At 47.6% G+C, this 18,461-nt stretch overlaps 1 protein-coding gene across 3 annotated transcripts in view; it reads right to left on the minus strand.

Annotated features, from left to right (window-relative positions):
* ZNF704 (zinc finger protein 704) overlaps nucleotides 1-18,461 on the minus strand; it is a 131,317-nt gene that overhangs the window by 82,708 nt on the left and 30,148 nt on the right. For all 3 annotated transcript variants that reach the window (XR_004972564.1, XM_036338774.1, XM_036338775.1), the window contains exon 2: nucleotides 6,201-6,442. Coding sequence is in view for 2 of the 3 variants with exons in the window: in XM_036338774.1 (XP_036194667.1) it covers nucleotides 6,201-6,442 (242 nt within the window). In the remaining variant the exon portion in view is untranslated. The remainder of the gene's footprint in view (nucleotides 1-6,200; nucleotides 6,443-18,461) is intronic.

Genomic DNA, 18,461 nt, shown 5'->3' on the forward strand with positions numbered 1-18,461 from the left:
CATGTTAAGCTAAGAGAACGAAATCCAGGCCTCACAAGACTGCACCTGAACAGGGCTCTGATTCCCAGGGAGGCTCGTGCGAGGCTCCCTACCCCATCTCCAGTGGTTTATAACGCTATCGATAAACACTATGTGTGCAGTTAACGTAATAATCAAGTTATGTTCAGCTGGGATCCCACCGTTTTATCATAAACTAGAGGCCTAGTGCACAAAATTCATGCACAGGTAGGGTCTCTAGGCCTGGCCGGCGATCAGGGCTGATCAGGGCCTTTCTTCCCCAGCTGCTGGCTGTCGGCTGGGGCCTTCCTTCATTCTGTGCCACCCCCTGGTGGTCATCGCACGTCATAGTGAGCAGTAGAACTCCTGGTTGGTCAAACTCTTGAGGTGACAATTTGCATATTAGCCTTTTATTATATAGGATAGGAAACCCACCCGCATTTCTTAGTGATGGTGAACTGGCGTTTGGGGTAATAGATATTTACTGTGCAGGACTATTTTGAGCAATAAAAATTGTCCCCGTAGACATTTGCAAATGCCTCTTGTGGGTAGAATGGGACTTGGTAGTGGTGACATGAATCACCCATAGAAAACAACTGGTTTTGACTGCTGTAGAATTTATGTCCTTTAAATGTGCAACCATTTGCCTCTTTGAAAAAAAAAATGGATAGTTATCCAGAAACTAAACAAAGCCTGGAAGTACTGTTAACATCCCAAGTCGTAGGATTCTGAAAATATATATAAAAACTTGCAAGGAATAATCATAATAATGCATTAGGCTGAAGTATTAAATTAAATCACAAATTGCTTCAGAGTTGAATTGGATGTTTGGTTTAACTGGGAGGCCCGACGCGAAGGTGGGTGCTGACCCCTGAGACCAGGCAGTGTTTGATGATGAAGCCCGATGTTTCTTGGTGACCCTGCTGGACAGGATGGACGAGCTCAACCGGTCCAAGTGCCTGAAACATCTGTAAAAACAGGACAAATGGAGGTTGTTGTGTCCAGGGTGTGCGGCCAGCAGAGTGGGAGTGTCCCAGTCTCTTGCCTTTAGGGCAGCAGTTGCCAACCTTTTGGACCTCGCGGACCACCAGCGGCCCGCGGACCACCGGTTGGTGACAGCTGCTTTAGGGGATAGTCCTTTCCTCTAGCTGACACGTTTGGGATTTCAAGAGCCCACGGTATTAAAACACACTCTTCAAGAATTCTCCTCTTGCTTAAAACTGTATTCCCGAAGTGATCTGAGATGTTTTTCGAAGGCATCACTGACTAGCTCTCTATAACCTAACATAACAATCAAATCCCAAGGCATTCCAAGGTAAGCCCAACTCTTGAGGCTTAACCCTCAACATCTCCCCACCTAGACCTCTATTTATAGGAGAAGGAAAACAGGCATTAAAATTTAAAAGAATCAGTAACATTTTAAGCCAATAACAAAGTAAACCTTTCCTACTTAGGAGTCTTTTTTAAAAAATTGTCATATTCGCTGCATTGCCAAGTTTGCATGCAGCACGCATTGATCAGCTATTCGTTATGGAAAGAAGCATAAGCAAATGCATGCAGTGTGGGGGCCCAGCCAAGCCCCGCCCGCTGGCTGGGGTGGCCCATGCTCCGGCTGCCCGCTGGGGAAGTCACAGTATCTGGGGACCAGGAAACAGGCTCTTGCCCCCAGAGGGAAGCTGCTTTCATGTCTTTAAAGAACCAGAACTGTGACACTATCATTTAACCTGCCTCTGACTTAGATGGGACTTAAACATTTTAAGAATTATATTGTACAAAACACAGTCACGCACAGCCGGGAGTCATTCTTTAGGGGACACCGTGGAATCATGCTGCTGAGTTTTCCCCGTGAAATACCTCCTGAGCCAGACGCTGATGCGTCTCTCCTCCCAGGGACCGCACCTTGAGGAAGACGGCCGCAGAGAGCGCCTGCTCCCTGCCTATCAGTGTGAGTAGGAAAAGAACCCCAACGCCTGTCTTAGGGATCAGTGACAGCGGCGCTGAAGTGTACAATGGGCTGGTGCGTGACCCTGAAGCGGCACTGCCCAATACAGTGGCCACTCGCCACACGTGGCTCTCCAGCTCTTGAAGCGCCCTGTTCAAGTTGAGATGAGCCCTAGCAGTAACATGTGCACAATTCGAGGGCCTGGTACGCGGAAGAGCATGCAAAGTGTCTCACTAATACCCTCTTATACTGATCATAGAAAACAACGATATTTGGATATATTAGGTTAAATAATGTAGTTTTACCTTAATTATTGTCACCTATTTCTTATATGTTTTTATTGATTTGAGAGAGAGGGAGCGAGGGAGAGGGAGGAAGAGAGAAACACCAATAAGAGACCCACAGTCTGGCTGCCTCCGGCACACCCCCTAGTGTGGATAGAGCCTGAACCTGGGCATGTACCTGGACCAGGAATCGAACCAGTGACTTCTCAGTGCATGGGAGGACACCCAGCCAACTAAGCCACACCAGCCAGCACTCTTTTTCCTGTTTTTAATCAGCTGTTAGAGAGTTAAAACTGACACAAGGAGCTCACGTTACATTTCTATTGGACAGTGCTGCTCAAATATTATTCCTTTAAAATAAACAAGTGATCAACATCTTTGAATTATTTATTCATCTTTAACGATTGTTTGCCTTTTTGTAATAAAAACAGGACCCAGGCTCCGTACTGGCAGAGGGAGGGGGTGGTGGGAGGCAGTGGAGTCCCATTATTTCTACACCTGATGGTTTAAATTGTGAACAGGCACAGGGAGGGAAAAAGATGTTGAATCAAATGTAAATGCAAACCCATCCTGAGAGGTGACCTACAGCATGGATACCACCGATGCCGAATGACAGCTCTCGGAGCATTCTGGAACATTCCCAGGTACGCAGCCTCTGGCACAGAGCCGAAGTCCATAGAGCGCAGCAGTACGGCAGGTCCCCCTGAGGTCTCAGTGGTTAAACATTGTCTATTTCGCTGCCCGAAAGGATTTACGTGAAAGAATATGTATGAACGGCCCCAGGACTCTTTGCAGGTGGTCCCTGCAAATGTGGGAATGTCACACATTTAGTATTTCACTTCATAACTATCCAACTGCTCCAGGAAGCATATCCCTCGAAAATGGCAGTGCCATAAATTATTTAAAAAATTCATATTAATGACCCAAATTCTATGTTCACAATGCAATTCTGAAAGGTGACACATTCGAATCTGACATGATTGTGTAGTTATAGTCCTATATAATAAAAGGGTAATATGTAAATTGACTGTCACTCCGTCACAAAAGATGGCGGTGCCCAGTCCTCTCAGCCCTGCCAGAGTCCCCCAGTCCCAGGGGTCAGCTGCTGATAGCGGGCAGCGTGAGCGACCTGGTGGAATGTTTGCTTCGTCACCACAGCAACGAGGCAAGCGTTCCTCCCCCAGCCATGGGTGGGCCTCTAGGCCGCGGAGAGCCTCTGGGCAGCGGGTTTGGAGCAGCCAGGCCCTGCAGAGAGCTACTGGCACACATATTCATGCGCAGGGCTACTAGTAAAAGGATATAAAATATAATAATTAGGAATTGATGAATCTTGAATGCCATGAAGTCAACACAAATAAGTGTGGAGAGTTTTTTTTAAAACACACACACACGTACACATACATGTACCCTGAGCCAAATTTATGTCATAGAACACCCACTTCCCTAAGTTGCAATTACGACAGCATCAGCCCCTGGTATCAGCAGCAGCACAGGAGAGAAGCCTGGTGGCTCAGAGGCTTCCTGTCTTAGCTGCTAACTTCCCCCACATTTTTGTAGGTATTAGGAAAGGGGGTTGCAGTATACATGCATTTAAATTAGAGACATTCACCCACAGGCACGTGGCAGGAAGGAAGAGCTGCTTTTAAAAGCAACAGCCAGGAACCCCACCACTCCATCTCATTCGATGAAACGTTGCCCCAGCGTAGCAAGGGAGAGAAGACTTGTCTTTTAAAAACTGGTTTCAGAGACCAAGTCTGTCATGTAGCTCTGGTCTCCCAGGTGACCGAAGGCGTCGTGAAAAATACTTTTGTCTGTACCTAACCTTGGCTTCTGTGTGGACTGTACACGGCAAAGCCCTGGCTAGAGGACTTGGTGGTGTGCTGATGGCACCATGTGCTCCATTAGGCCGTAATGGCAGTTACACTGGTCCCAGCACGTTCCTGGCTCCTTCCTTCCGGCCACCGCCTATGCCTGTGCTTTGGAAAGATCGCTTGGCTGCTGTGTCACAAAGACCGTAGCCAGTGGGCAGGAACAACAGTTACCTGGTGACCTGAATCACTGGCATGATGGAAAAGGACAGAGTGGACAGAGGTTTCCGGGGAAAGCAGGGATGGCTGCTTCGTGGAGGTTGCTTCGGGTGCTAACGGTCCACAAGTTACACAGCATCAGTGTTCTCCAACATGGCATTCTCTCCCAGTGCACAGCTTTTAATGTTGACTAAGATAAGCCTAGAGCCACCTTTTTACTCCCCCTCCTTCGGCAGTTTCCCATTGGTTACAGAGTGCGGCCCCAGGCGCTGTGCATGCAGTTAAACATCTGCTCGGGAACTGCTGGGCTTCTGGAGTTTCAGTAACAGCGATACCCATCCTGCCTAATCTCTCACTTAATTTCAAATGTGAGACAGGAGACTTGTCTATAGGTGCATAGTATATACAGACCAAGGGAAGAAGTGTAGGCAACACCAATGAAATGTGGAGTCACAGTTCTCCACTGTGCATACAGGATATTGCCTGTAGCTCAGGTAATTTTCTAATGTTGAACGCAAAGGTAGGGAGTTTCTGAAATTCAAACTGTACAATTCCCAGAAGGGTCCCATAAGACAAACATGATCTCATTGTATCCAGCAAGGGATAGATATGACATCACTGCATTTTTAAACCCCGCAAAACAAACAGTGCCGTATGGCTCATTTTTCTTTTTGCCAACAGCAAACTAACAACAATCTGGCGCCTTCTAATAAACTGCTGCTGGCTCTGGGAGTACTCGGGGCCACATTTTCTTTATCCCCATTGCTACTGGTTTGCTAATAATTTCTTTAGCCTCAGAGTTATAATTAGAAGACACTTACTACTTTGCATAATCAAACTGCAATTGCTATTTGGGTGAAATCCAACCAATTTAAGTATCCGTACTTAAAAAAAACCCACCACAAAAAATAAAACGACAGAAAAACCCAATATCTGGCAAAAGAGAATAACAAACACCATGCTCTAACGAACAGGTAGTCGAATAAGGATTGCCTAACGTCTGAGTTATTTTCGTTGGGAGGTTGGAGAGCAAGTGATATGAAAAATATCAATCTGTTTAAAGGCATCACGGTGTGTAAATGGCAACAAATGAAGGCTCTTCCGTAACACGAATGACGGAACAAGGATAAAAAGCTCACTTGGGGTTAGAAACGTAACCGAGCCTTGGGCCTTTGGTTACACGTGTGCTCCTGGGCGATCACCCCACATTTCTGAGTCTGTTTACTCGTTTGTAAACTGGAATTACAGTACCTTACTATCATAGACACGTCAGCTTTTGGATGCCCCCAAATCCAGGTGAGATAAACGATAAGCAGGAAAATAAGCAAAGGTCTCGGCGTGTGTGCCTCTCCGTGCCACCGTCATCCTGCCACAACGTTGTTCCAAAGGCACCGATGGGGCTTACGCAGAATTATGTGACAAAAGCGTCTGGTATTTCAGATCAAACCTCAGGCCCAGTTCCAAGGTAGATCTGAGTTTAAGAGTTACCCTGATATAAACCACGCCAAACCTTTTCTGAAACGCATCACACATAAATATTTTAGGCTTTGCAGGCCACCTCTGATTTATGTCACACAGGCTTCATTTTTTCAACCCTTTAAAAAACATAAAACCACCCTTACCTCGAGGCCACACACAATAAAGGCCGGGGTAGACCAGGGTCGCAGCCGACCCGAAACCAGCGTCCTTACTGTTAAGCTCTGCTCAGTCTGTATCTCATGTCTTCAATGGCCCTCTCCCTTTTTTCTCTTTATTATTCATTCGCCAAAAATCTAATGAAATTTTCTTTTCTAGCACTACAGGAGTTCCAACTGCCGCGGCCTCGGGTCGGTTCTGAAAAGCTCTATTCACACAAGCACCAGAAGGAAGTTCTTGGAGAAAACCTTTCTTTTCCTAGGTTTCTCTACTTCATACCGCGCTCCTAGCGGAGGGAGGGCCCGCGGGCCTTACCTGGCCGGGGGAACGTCGATGCTGGAGGAGACCACTTTTCGCTTCTGCTCAAGGAGACAGATGGAGCGGGCGTTTTCCCTGTCATGGTCCGGGCCTCGGGTGGCTGGCCTGGTGTCGGCGGTTTTCACGTCTTCCTCCATGGCCAAGGGGAACCAGGGCTGATGAGACAGTTTTTTACTCAAGTCCCGTTTTAGGTCCTCCGGGTGAAACGTGAAGGTCATGTCCCGCTTAATGCTCCCCACCTGTGAAATGAACACAAATTCTCACTCACACACCTGTGAGTTCTGCAGGACCACGTGCAGGCGGCCACCAGCACAGACCACAGACACCACCCTCCCTGGTCATCTTGAAGGTTGTGTAGTTTAAATGGGAAAAATGCAACATACAGATAAAATACCTGACACCACAGAGTAATATACGATTAATGCATCTTCTGTCCTCTGCAGACAAAAGCATAAAACACAAGAAAAGCCTTTCGGGAGAACAGAAACTTCGGAGGCTTGAAAGCATAAGACTTGTAAAAAAAATCCAAAAATTTATAACATCATTGCTTTCTACAGCTGTGAAAACTCAATTAAATCAATAAATTCCTTTATTTACCTTAAGCCCTTATTGTTAGAGTATTATAGATATACCTCTTCTATTGCCCCTCTCCACTTGGTTCCTGCCCTGCCTCAGGCCTTCACCACCCTACTGTCTATGTCCACAGGTAATGCATATATGCATATAGGTTCTTTGGTTAATCTCCTCCCACCTCCCACCCCCTTCCCTCTGAGATTGGTCCGTCTGTTCCATGTTTCCATGCCTCTGGTTCTACTTTATTCATCAGTTTACTCTGTTCATTAGATTCCTTGTTCATTTATTTTGATTTTTAGATTCAATAGTTGATAGATACACATTTATTGCCATTCTATTGTTCATATTTTTTACCTTTTCTTTCGTTCTTCACCTTCTCCTTCTCCTTCTTCTTCAATAACCTTTAACATTTCATGTAATACTGGTTTGGTATGATGCACTCCTTTAGCTTTTTCTTGTCTGTGAAGCTCTTTATCTGACTTTCAATTCTAAATGATGGCTTTGCTAATCTTGGTTGTAGGTTCTTGCTTTTCATCACTTTGTATATTTCTTGCCACTCCCTTCTGGCCTGCAAAGTTTCTGTTGAAAAATCAGTTGACAGTCATATGGGTGCTCCCTTGTAGGTAACTAACTGCTTTTCTCTTGCTGCTTTTAAGATTCTCTCTTTGTCTTTTGCCCTTGGCATTTTAATTAGACGTGTCTTGGTGTGGGCTTCTTTGGATTCCTCTTGTTTGGGACTTTCTGCGCTTCCTGGGCTTGTATGTCTATTTCTTTCACCAGGTAGGGGAAGTTTTTTGTCATTATTTTTTCAAATAGATTTTCACTATCTTGTTCCCTCTCTTCTCCTTCTGGTACTCCTATGATGTGAATGTTGTTACTTGAAATGCCCCAGAGGCTCCTTACACTATCTTCATATTGTTTTATTCTTTTTTCTTTTTGGTCTTCTGATTGGGTGTTTTTTTTTTTTGCTTCCTTACATTTCATTCTCAGCATCCTCTACTCTACTGTTGATGCCCTGTAAATTACTCTTCATTTCAATTAGTGCATGCTTAATTTCTGACTGATCCTTTTTTATGTTGTTGATATTCTTATGAATTTCCTTGAAATTCTAAGTTCCTTGAAGTTCTCATTAAGTTCCTTGAGCAGCCTTATAACCACTGTTTTGAACTCTATATCTGGTAGTTTTATTGCTTCCATTTCACTTAGTTCTTTTTCTGTGCTTTCATTTGTGACATGTTTCTTTGTCTTCGCATTTTGGCTACTTCCCTGTGTTTGTTTCTATGTATTAGGTAGAACTGCTATGTCTCCCAGACTTGGTAGAGTGGCCTTGTGTAGTAGGTGTCCTGTAGGGCCCAGTGGTTCAGCCTCCCCAGTCACCTGAACTGGGCACTCCAGGTGCACCCCTGTGTGAGCTGTGTGCACAGTTCTATTGTAGTTGAGCCTTGATTAATGTTGGCATCACTGGGAGGGATTGACACCCAGGCTAATTGGTTGTGAGGACCAGCTGCAATAACAGCTGAAAAGCTGCTGTGCAGGAGACACTTCTATGGAGCAGGACTTGCTTCAGTGGGGCTTTGGTGCTCACTGTGTCTTCCCCTTGAGTATGTCACTCATGGATGTGTAGAGTTGTGATTGGGCATGGTGTGAAGCTATCCACTAGGTGCATTGGCTCTGGGGCCTCCTGGGAGGTACAAAGTCAGCCTATGCCTATGCCCTGCCCAGAGCAACCCAGCATGAGCTACAAAGCAATCTGCAAATGGCTGCTATTTTTGTTGAGCTTGGTGGTGCCCAGGAGAGGCCAAAATGTGAACCAGGGTGGGCTGCAGCTAGTGCCAGGCCTGGGGCCACTTACTGAGAGGTACAGGGCATCCTGAGGCCAGCTGCTGCTTGTTTGAGAGATTTTAGGAAAGTCAAAAGGATGAGACAAGAGAGGCCAGTTGAATGGAAAAGCCACTGGAAATTGCGTGGATGAGCCTGCAAGCAGGGAAGTGTGGGGTCTCAGGGAATCACCAGGGCAAGGATAAAAGTGTGAGCCAGGTTGATGGAGATTCAGATATGGCCCAGCCTGTCAGCTCTGTGGCAGGGAGGGCTCAGCAAAGGAGCAGTGGCCTCTTCCAGACCTCTGTCTTGAGGAAAGTTGCCCCTCCAGCTCTTGCCCTGATTCCAGGCAAGTTAGTTCCTCCCTGATTATCCCAGGTTCTGAGTAAGTCCATGCACAGGCCCTTTAAGATAACTGCCTGGGACTTCCACAGCCTCCGTGTCACTGAGTCAAAATCCCTCCTCGTTTTTACAGCCCAAAGTTACGGGGACTTCTCTTCCCAGCACTGGAAACCTGGGTTGGGGGCCTGGTGTGAGGCAGGCACCCCTGTTCCTCCGGGGGGCCTCCACAGCCTAGATATCCCTCCCGATTAAACAAACACTGCATGTGGGTGTCAGTCCAGCCGGTTCTTCGATCCCACCCGTGTCTCTGCCCCTCCTACTAGTCGCCGTGAGCTTATTCTCTAATTCCCTAGTTGTAGGACTTCTGTTCAGCTAGATTTCAGGTGGTTTTGAATGACGGTTGTTCTGTATTTAGTTGTAAATTTTGATGTGGTTGTGGGAGGTGGCAAGTACTGTGTTTACCTACATAGCCAGCGTGTCCGAAAGCCTCTAAAATTTTCAAAGTCAATAAATTCTTAAATATTTCATGCTGAATATGTTCACAGAAGACAGTGATGACTAAAAACACCAAGGCTACCCTTGACTGTGAATACCGATCTTCACCTACTCTTTCGCTCATGAAGACTTGGATTTTATCCTCTATTTGCAGCAGTTAATATCTTAAGGAAATGCCTTCATTGATATGACAATAAAAAAGACATAAGCCTTCCTTATTGTTGACTAAATACAAAGATGCTTAAGGCATAAGACAAATACAAAATGAAACTGCAGGGAATTGAATCCGGTGATTTCAGAATTCAGGAAGACTGAGAAGGAGACTGACGTTACAGAAAGATTTGGGTGAGGTGATGGGGATTGGAGCGAACCTGGTCCAGTCTTAAGTGCACGAAGAGAGCCGGTGCCCTGGGCCCTCACTCTCAGGGATTTCAAAACGCGCCCGTAAGACATGTCACAGGTCCCCACCGCAGGGCATCCCTCAGCGCTTAGTTTCTGGGTGAGTAAATCTTCGCCCACCCACTCTCGTAGAAGCTCTGCTTGTTTGTTTCTTCTTAATTTCAGGTAGGGGGAAAGCACAAAGAAGGTGATCAAATAGAGTTAGGACTTTAAAAGCTAAAGCCACAAACAAAGAACTTTTCGGAATAACATGAGACTAGGATGCATGTTCAGTGAAAGTGGAGACTTGGCAAAGCATGAGATCAGTGGCCAGAAATTCTCAGACTGAAGGAAGCTCGGAGGTGTGTGTGTGCTGGAGTCACAGGCCTGCCCACAGAGGAGGGCCGCCAACGCCCCGGAGGACCTGCGCTGTCGCGGGGACTGGGCCCGGCTCACCGGCTGCATGTCAGGCAGGAGGGCCTCCCTGTGCTCCCAGAGGCCGAGCCAGCTCCACAGAGAACCGTCAGTCACGCCTGCCCACCTGTAACCAGTGACCACGTTTCTCAGAGCGCCTTAATAATATAAAAGGCCAAGAAAAATGAGTGTCTTTAAGAGCTAACTGTTTTAATGACACCAATACATTATACAGAGGAATAAGAAAATATTTCAAACTTCCAATAATGCAATCAGTGTTCAATAACAATGTAGTTTATTTATTATTATAATTTTTTAATACTCACCTGAGGATATTTTTCCATTGATTTTTAGGGAGAGTGGAAGAGAGAGGGAAAGACAGCAGAAATATCAATGTAAGAGAAACATGAGCCCTGACCATGGCCTGGACCAGGGAGGAGCCTGCAAGCAAGGTACATGCCCTCGACTGGATCGAACCTGGGACCCTTTGGTCCGCAGGCTGACACTGTATCCACTGAGCCAAACCGGCTAGGGCAACAACAATGCAGTTTAGAAAATCAACAAATGTAATTGCAAATATTTTAAATATCCATCTCTAATCACTTTCTGCACCATGTTTCCTGCCTGGAGGCGGGCGTGAGAGCGGGAGCTGGCTCACTCCCAGAGCAGCTCAGTCCCAACCGATGTTACGGCGGAAACATGCTACACACCAGGCATAAAATAGGAAAGCAAAGCCTGGTTCTGATGGTTACCAACAATCTCTCCCCAAGTGCCAAGTACACTGATTAAATATTTAAGGAGTCATTGATATTCATCTGTAGCAATAATTGACATCCATGCCTCCCTGGGGGCCTGGGGAGCTGGTGGAATGATCAGTCCAAAGAGAGGTGGGAGGGGAGAACATTACAGCAAGCTCAGCCGCTAGCTCACAAACGGAGGGACAAACCCAAGCATCTACAGCCAATTAATGGAGAAGTGATGCTACAACTGTATGTCACACTCTTAGCCAAGACTTCATAATAAAATACATTATAGTAATATTCAACAATGTAAGCTATTAATCTTCTATAGTGCATTCCAAACAAAAACCCCATGTCTCTGTAGTAATCAGGGAATTTTCACAATGCAATGGCTTCAAAGACTATTCAGCCCAGACTCCTTGTCGAAAAGTGGAGTCAAAATGAGTTAGAAATGACCAAAGAAAACAAAAATGCAGAGCGAGGAAGAGATTATGGAGACCTGGAGTCCTAGGCTCCATGGTTTGTACGGTGTGGGGACATGGGGATGTTCATTGTGTCACTGTGCTTTAGTTTACACAGACAGTGATGCCATCTTTAATGTCCTTCTTTTCATATCAGATATTATATTTCAAAGATTTTGTAGAAGGAGAGTTCACAGGAGAGCAGCGTGGAGAGAGGACGTGAGTTAAAATCTTGAGACGTTGGGCTCAGAAGTGGCCCAAGGAATTGGGAGGTGGCTGGAGAGGATGCGGGACAGGGAGCTCTCACAGTGATGACACAGGAACCATGGGCCAGCAGCTCCCCTCCTGGTGGCTCCCCAAGGAGACGCAAGCACATGCCCATACAAATCCTGTTAGGACTGCTCATACGGCCACACAGAATCGTGTGAGGACTGCTCACACGGCCACACAGAATCCTATAAGGACTGCTCACATGGCACTGGTCAGAGCCAGGAAGTGGGAAACCACCCCATGTTTATCAACTGAAAATGGGTGGGTGCGCTCTGCTGCCTGCACAGTGGCCGTTGTTCAGGAGTGAGATCCCGGCCCCGGGCCGCACGGATGGACCTGAGGGCATCGTGATCCACACTGCGTTACTGATCTGCAGAAAGTGGTCAAATAGGTCAACCCGAGGAAGAAAGAGTGCATTTGGGTTTGCCTAGCACTTAGGACTACGGGAGTCTGACTGTCTCCTCAGGAGTAAGGTATTACTTGGGAGGAGAGAGAGGGACGTAATGTTTCTAGTCTGGATTTGGTGCTGCTGCACAATTCTGTGAACATACTAAAAACTCCGAATTCACACCTTAAAGTGTGACTTGTAATGGGCATCAGTTACATCTCAATAGAGCTGTTACAGTAAAAACAGGCGGGGAGTGTGTGTGTGGGGGGGGAAGAGGGTGTCTGAATGCCGCTGCCTGGCTATATCCTCCCCCCACCACACCCCGCTCCTTCCCACCCCGCTCCCTCGTGGGCTGGGCCAACATCCAGTCCATCGCGGAGCAGGGACACTTTGAATTCCCCCACGGGAGAGAACGGGTCCTTCCTTGCCCAGAGGGGGCCCCAGCGTGCACAGCCCTGGTGGCAGGGACACTGTCTGGGGCGGCTAGGCAGGCCAGGCTGCTTACAGCGGCTGCCAGTGAGGGAGGGCTCCTAGGGACCAGCTGCCATTGGTGTTCCCGGAACAGGGGGGGCACCTGGGAACGCTGCTCCCAAGGAGGCCGGGGCTCAGCCAGAGAACCAGCCAGGAGGAACGGAAACCGGACAGCATGGGGGAACTCGACAGCGACATCCACGCAGGGACGCGCAAAAGGAGAGCGACAGGGCCCCCCCGAGTGAAGTGAGGACGCTCCGTCCCAGGGGACACAGCTCCGAGGAAGGGTGGCGTCCCTGGGCTGTGGGCCCTGCAGAAGTGCCGGGGAGCGAGCAGCACAGGCCAGAGGGCCGTGCCAGGTGGCGGCAGAGCGGGTGCGGCTCTCCCCAGGTGCGCTCCTGTGCCCGTCCATCCGCCTGGAGCAGAGGCTCCCTGCCCCCCATTCACTGACCCTCAGCAGGGAGTGCACCCCAGGACCCCAGTCCACCAGGGGAGGGAGATAGGCGTCCGGTCTCCGCGCCCAGAGCTTCGGAAGGCGAAGGAGATGGCAGGCTGGTGCCAACAGTCACAGAGACACACCCGGCTCTCTGCCAGGAGCACGGACCTGGCAAGGCCACCTGGTCCGGAGGCCAAGAACGTCCCGTCGGGAGCGTCGCTGACTGGACGTGCGGCTTCACCTGACCTGCAAGGAGGCGGGAGGGAACCGCCAGAGCAAAGTCCCACCTCGGAGCCTGACAAACACCAAGGAAAACAGGAGAAAAGGCAAGGCGGAGGGTTAGGAGGAATCTCAGTCGGAACTGTAGAAATTCTATCTCGTGGGCAAGGAAGGAATCCCTGGCTGTGCCCCGGCGAGGCTGGGGCTGGGTTCTGGCCGCCCCGTTTCGGGTGGACGCTGGCAGATGGGAACTCGGACCATCGGGCAGCCAAGGCCCCTGGGGAGGGCTGGGGGTGCGTGTGTGGGAGACAGGCTTCTGGTCCACGTGGCTCGTCTTCACTGCATGGCGCTCTCCCGAGGGAGGGACTAGAGTCCTGGGACCAGGGCCATCCCTCCTGGCCTCAGGGCTCCTCTCCTCCTCCTCTCCCCTCCTCACTCTCCCTCCACATTGCAGTGAGGTATTTAATTCCTATAAGAAACACTACTTTCTACTTAACTGTTCCCACGGACTCATAAGCTGGTAAGCGGGGGAGTCTCAGAGACTCCCAGTCTCACTTATACATTTTATTTTAACGATTTTTTTGTCGAGTTTAGACGTACTTTTCATTTTTTTAAAAAACAGTTTACTTATTACAAAACACACCTTGTTAAAATTTCCATAAGAAAGTGTGTAAGATAGAAGAGGGAAAGCTGCCTGCTACTCCCCAATGCACCCTGAACCTGCCAGACAGGTCCGGCCGGGAGAGAGCGCCTCCAGCTCACGCAGACCCCGAGGTTGCCTGAACCGGCGCCGTCCGTGCTGCCGGTGCTCCGACACCCGTGTGATGGCGCGGTATGTATTCCCCGCGACGTGCCTCTTCACTGCACAGTAAGCCATGGGCATCTTTTCATGTTAGAAGCAGATCTACATTTAAACATGTTGACGACGTTACATTTCACAAGATCATATTTATAAACCCATCTCTTCTCGACATCACTGAGATGCTTCCAATGTCTCATTATTAAAAGCAACACCGCAGCCTGACCCCATGGCTCCGTGGTCAGAGCGTCAGCCCACGCAGTGGAGGGTCTTGGGTTCAATTCTTGGTCAAGGGCATGTACCTGGGTTGCAGGTTCGATCCCTGGCCCTGGTCGGGGTGTGTGTGGGAGGCAACCATTCAATGTTTCTCTCTCTTTCCTTCCCTCCCTCCCTCCTTCTCTCCCTTCCTCTCTCCGTGTCTGTCTCTCGCTCTCTCTTCTACTCTCTCTAAAAATAAATGGAAAAAATATCCTTGGGTGAGGATTAACAACAAACAAGAAATAATAATAATGCCACAGTGACCTTCCTTATGGGTGTATGCCAGCCGTGGGCAAACTACGGCCCGCGGACCGGATCCGGCCTGTTTGAAATGAATAAAACTATTGAAAAAAAAGACCGTACCCTTTTATGTAATGATGTTTACTTTGAATTTATATTAGTTCACACAAACACTCCATCCATGCTTTTGTTCCGGCCCTCCGGTCCAGTTTAAGAACCCATGGTGGCCCTCGAGTCAAAAAGTTTGCCCACCCCTGGTGTACGCTTATACCTTTATGCCCTTAAGCAAACATTTTGTAGGAAAGGCTCCTGGAGGGTGGAAGTGCTGAATCAAACAACCAACGTTTTGTTCATGGGGAAACACAGTACAAATGCCCCCCGATGGACAAGGCCTAAGCCACTAAAAGGGCATCGGACACAGCCATGCTCTGAGGAGGAACACATGCCCGTGACTCATTAGGAGAAACAGGCAAATGGCACGAGGATGTGTCTGGCTCGATTCCACTGCATGTAGAAGACAGTGCAGCCCGCGGGTGGCTGGTTGGTTGAGGCGTCGTCCTGTGCACCAAACAGGTTCCCGGTTCGATCCCCAGTCCTGTGCGTGCAGGAGGCGGCTGATCGATATCCTCTCTCACATCGATGTTTCTCTCTCTCTCCCCCAACCCCTTCCCCTCTCTCTAAAATCAATAAAGCATATCCTCAGGTGAGGGTTACAAAAAAGAAGAGACGGCGGATTGCTAAGGAGCTTCACCCCTTAGAGAGCAGAGGCCCGAGTGGGCCACGGGGGCGCCTTCCTTTCTCCTCTTGTATCATTAGACCCCATGTCCACACAATGTTTAGGTGATGAAATCATGGGAAATATTTACTTTCTTTAAGGTTTTCAAATTTTTAAAAATTAAAATAAAGAGGCAATTTTAAAATGAGATTCAGAAAAAGTATGAGGACTAATCTCTGAGCTGGTTGCCGGGTGAGGGTGCGGCCTCTGTTGCTGGGAGTGAACCTCCGTGGGAGGCAGGGCCGGGGAAGGAGCCAGTGTCAGTGTGTCCTGCACCCTTTGTGCTGGCATCGAAGGGGATAAACTACAAAGCACAAACAGGCATTGACCCGAGGTTTCTTATAATATTAAAAATGCACATTCCCTAAACACCCATCAATAACTTTAGGGTTAAATATGCACCAATAAAATGTCTGGTGAAAAACAAAGACATATTTCTATATTTATTGACACGGAAAAACATTTAATACAGTAATTGAAACAAGGAAACAGAAATGAGCCGATGTAACATGATCTCTGAGAGGAGGGAAGTGTATCTATAAAGAGAAAAAAACATCTGGAAAAACTTGCCAAAATGTTAAGAATGGTTTTCTTGGGAACAGAATTATAGGCCAATTTTACTTCTTATTTTTTTTTTTTGTAATTCTTACAATGTTTGTGTATAGTTTTATGTTTCAAAACCTATGAAGTTATTCTATTATGAAAAGTACACATCATTTTTTATGTAATTAACTTTCTTAAGAACCTGATACCTCATGCTTTTTATTCTACCAGCTTTCACTTATGTGTATATTAAAGGGGGAAATGAATTACTTACAACAATACATCCATTTACACTATGACTTTCCATGGGTGATTGGCTCCCCTCAGCATGAAAAACCACAGTAGCTTCAGCTGAAACCTCCTGCCACCCAACACAGACGCCTTCGTCCACATCACACACACACTCGCCAGCCACATCCTTTCCTGCAGGAAAACAAAGCTTCATGTTCAATTATCCAAGACTACTACCAATTACTGAGTGAGCTGACACATAAAACTCAACGTTTTTACCCCAACGAACAGCTTTTGTTTTCCCAGGGGAAGATAAACAGCATATCTATGAACATGATATACTTGGGAAATTTGCAATATTTTAAAGAAGAAGTTAATGGCATCTACTTAAATCTTGAATTTCTCTAAATGGTGTCCTTTGTAAATTGGATGCTACTTTCTAAGACGGTGACTGAGCTCACCAGCTTTTCTCAATACGAAACCATCTGGTTTCCCCAGGACCCTATGGGCGCCCCTGGAGAGAGGGTGGCTTCCCCCTCAGCCACTGGCTTGACCAATCCCGCCCTCTGTTACACTCAAGTGCATCCCAGGACACCAACACCCTCCCCGCGGATTTGCCCTCGTGAGATGCCAGCAAGCATGTGTCAACACTCACTCCTGGAAATTGTATTCACTCATCTCAATCCAATAAGATTTGAGGAGTTGGCCCTGGAGATTCACTGAACTTCCAGGAATCATCTGCAGAAAGCCAACCCATTTGCCTTTGGCGGCTTCTGAACAGCAAGAAATTCTGGAAGAGAGAATGAAATTCAGGCCACAGCAACAACCACCATTAGAGAGCAAGCTGTGGGAGGCAATGCTCGGAGAATCTTCCATTCAAAACCACATGGGCACACCAGACAAACTTCGTAAGAGAAAATTTCCTACTTCAGATAGCTTTTTCTCACATTAGCATTTATTTTAAAACTTGCTTTCAGAGCGCATAAATTCCATACTTAGTGACTGACGTGTGAACTGCAATGTGGAAACGGAAGCAGACCCACAGATGTTAAAACATGTCACAAAAGAAGCCAAGGTTACATGAATAATAGGAACTATTGGTTTTTTAATTAATTAAAAATACTACCACTCAATACTACATGCTCAAAGAAAGATCAGACTCTCGTTGATTGATAAAACCGTGTCCAAAAATAGTCCACGGAACTCCACTCCTCACTTCAGATTAAATTCTCCATGTGATGCCAGGCACCCAGAAAAACCAATGGGCTGGCCAGCTCCCCAGTCCTGAGGCAGGAAGTAGAAACACTGCAAAACACCGCTGCTTCCCATCGGTGGCCTCTTGACCCTATCATCCCCTTATCCCTCGGAACCAACTCAGGATTTTATTGACTACTTCATCCACAAGCGTATGGCTTCTCTATACCAAGACAGAGTAGCTGGCGATGTGATGTTGGGGCAGCAAATAAAACACAGCACGTCGGAGTTGAGCCCCATGTTGGGTTGGGGCATCATGCCCGCCCACCTTCCAACTTCCCCATCTCAGCCACGAGTGTTGTTGGGGCTGGGTTTACGACAGCACATTTTAAATTAATGTCTTCACAAGCTACTATCCAACAGCGCATGACCTGGTTTGACTGATGCCGGTTACTCATCAGTTAGCACGGAGAGCGCCTGCAAAGCTCCTCGATGGAAGGCAACTTGGCCGCGGCTCCGAGCCTCCTATTAACATTCTGCAAGTGAGAGCACGCACTTGGGTATTTTTAAAAAGCCTTTCTGACAAGTCCCGAGGGGAAATGTCCATTTCTGTAAAGTCAATAGTCAATTCAAGCTCAGCAACGTTCTTGTATATTTCTTCCAGCCAAACGTCAACAACAGAGGGAAAGTGAGTGTCGGGCCAGTGTTATTGGGTCTAACTTCAGTCTGGAGAATTCTGAATCTAGCACATTTGTTTTGTATAAATTGAAGTTTAACTCGGCCAGTCACATCCAACCCCTGGGGAAATCCTGTGGACTTTACCTTCAAGAACAGACCCAGAATCCAGTCCTGTCTCACCTCCGCCATCCACAGTGGACTCCGTCTGGCCACCGTCAACCCTGGCTGCATCTGAACAAGCCCCCCCGCCCCCGGACCCGTTTCCATCACTGCACCGCCTTCCCAGCACCAGTTCCTCTTTTTCTCTTTAATTTTTTTTGAATCCTCATCTGAGGATATATTTGTATGGATTTTAGAGAGAGTGGGAGAGAGAGAAGACTCAATGTGCGAGAGAAACATTGATCGGTTGCCTCCTGTATGCACCCTAACCAGGGATTGAACCCACAACTTAGGCATGTGCCTGACCAGGAGTCAAACCCCCAACCGTTTGGTGCCTGGCATGATACCCCAACCAACTGAGCCATTGGCCTAGGGC

This window comes from Myotis myotis, unplaced genomic scaffold (genome assembly GCF_014108235.1).
Source record: "Myotis myotis isolate mMyoMyo1 unplaced genomic scaffold, mMyoMyo1.p scaffold_m19_p_16, whole genome shotgun sequence".
NCBI classification, from domain to species: Eukaryota; Metazoa; Chordata; class Mammalia; order Chiroptera; family Vespertilionidae; genus Myotis; species Myotis myotis.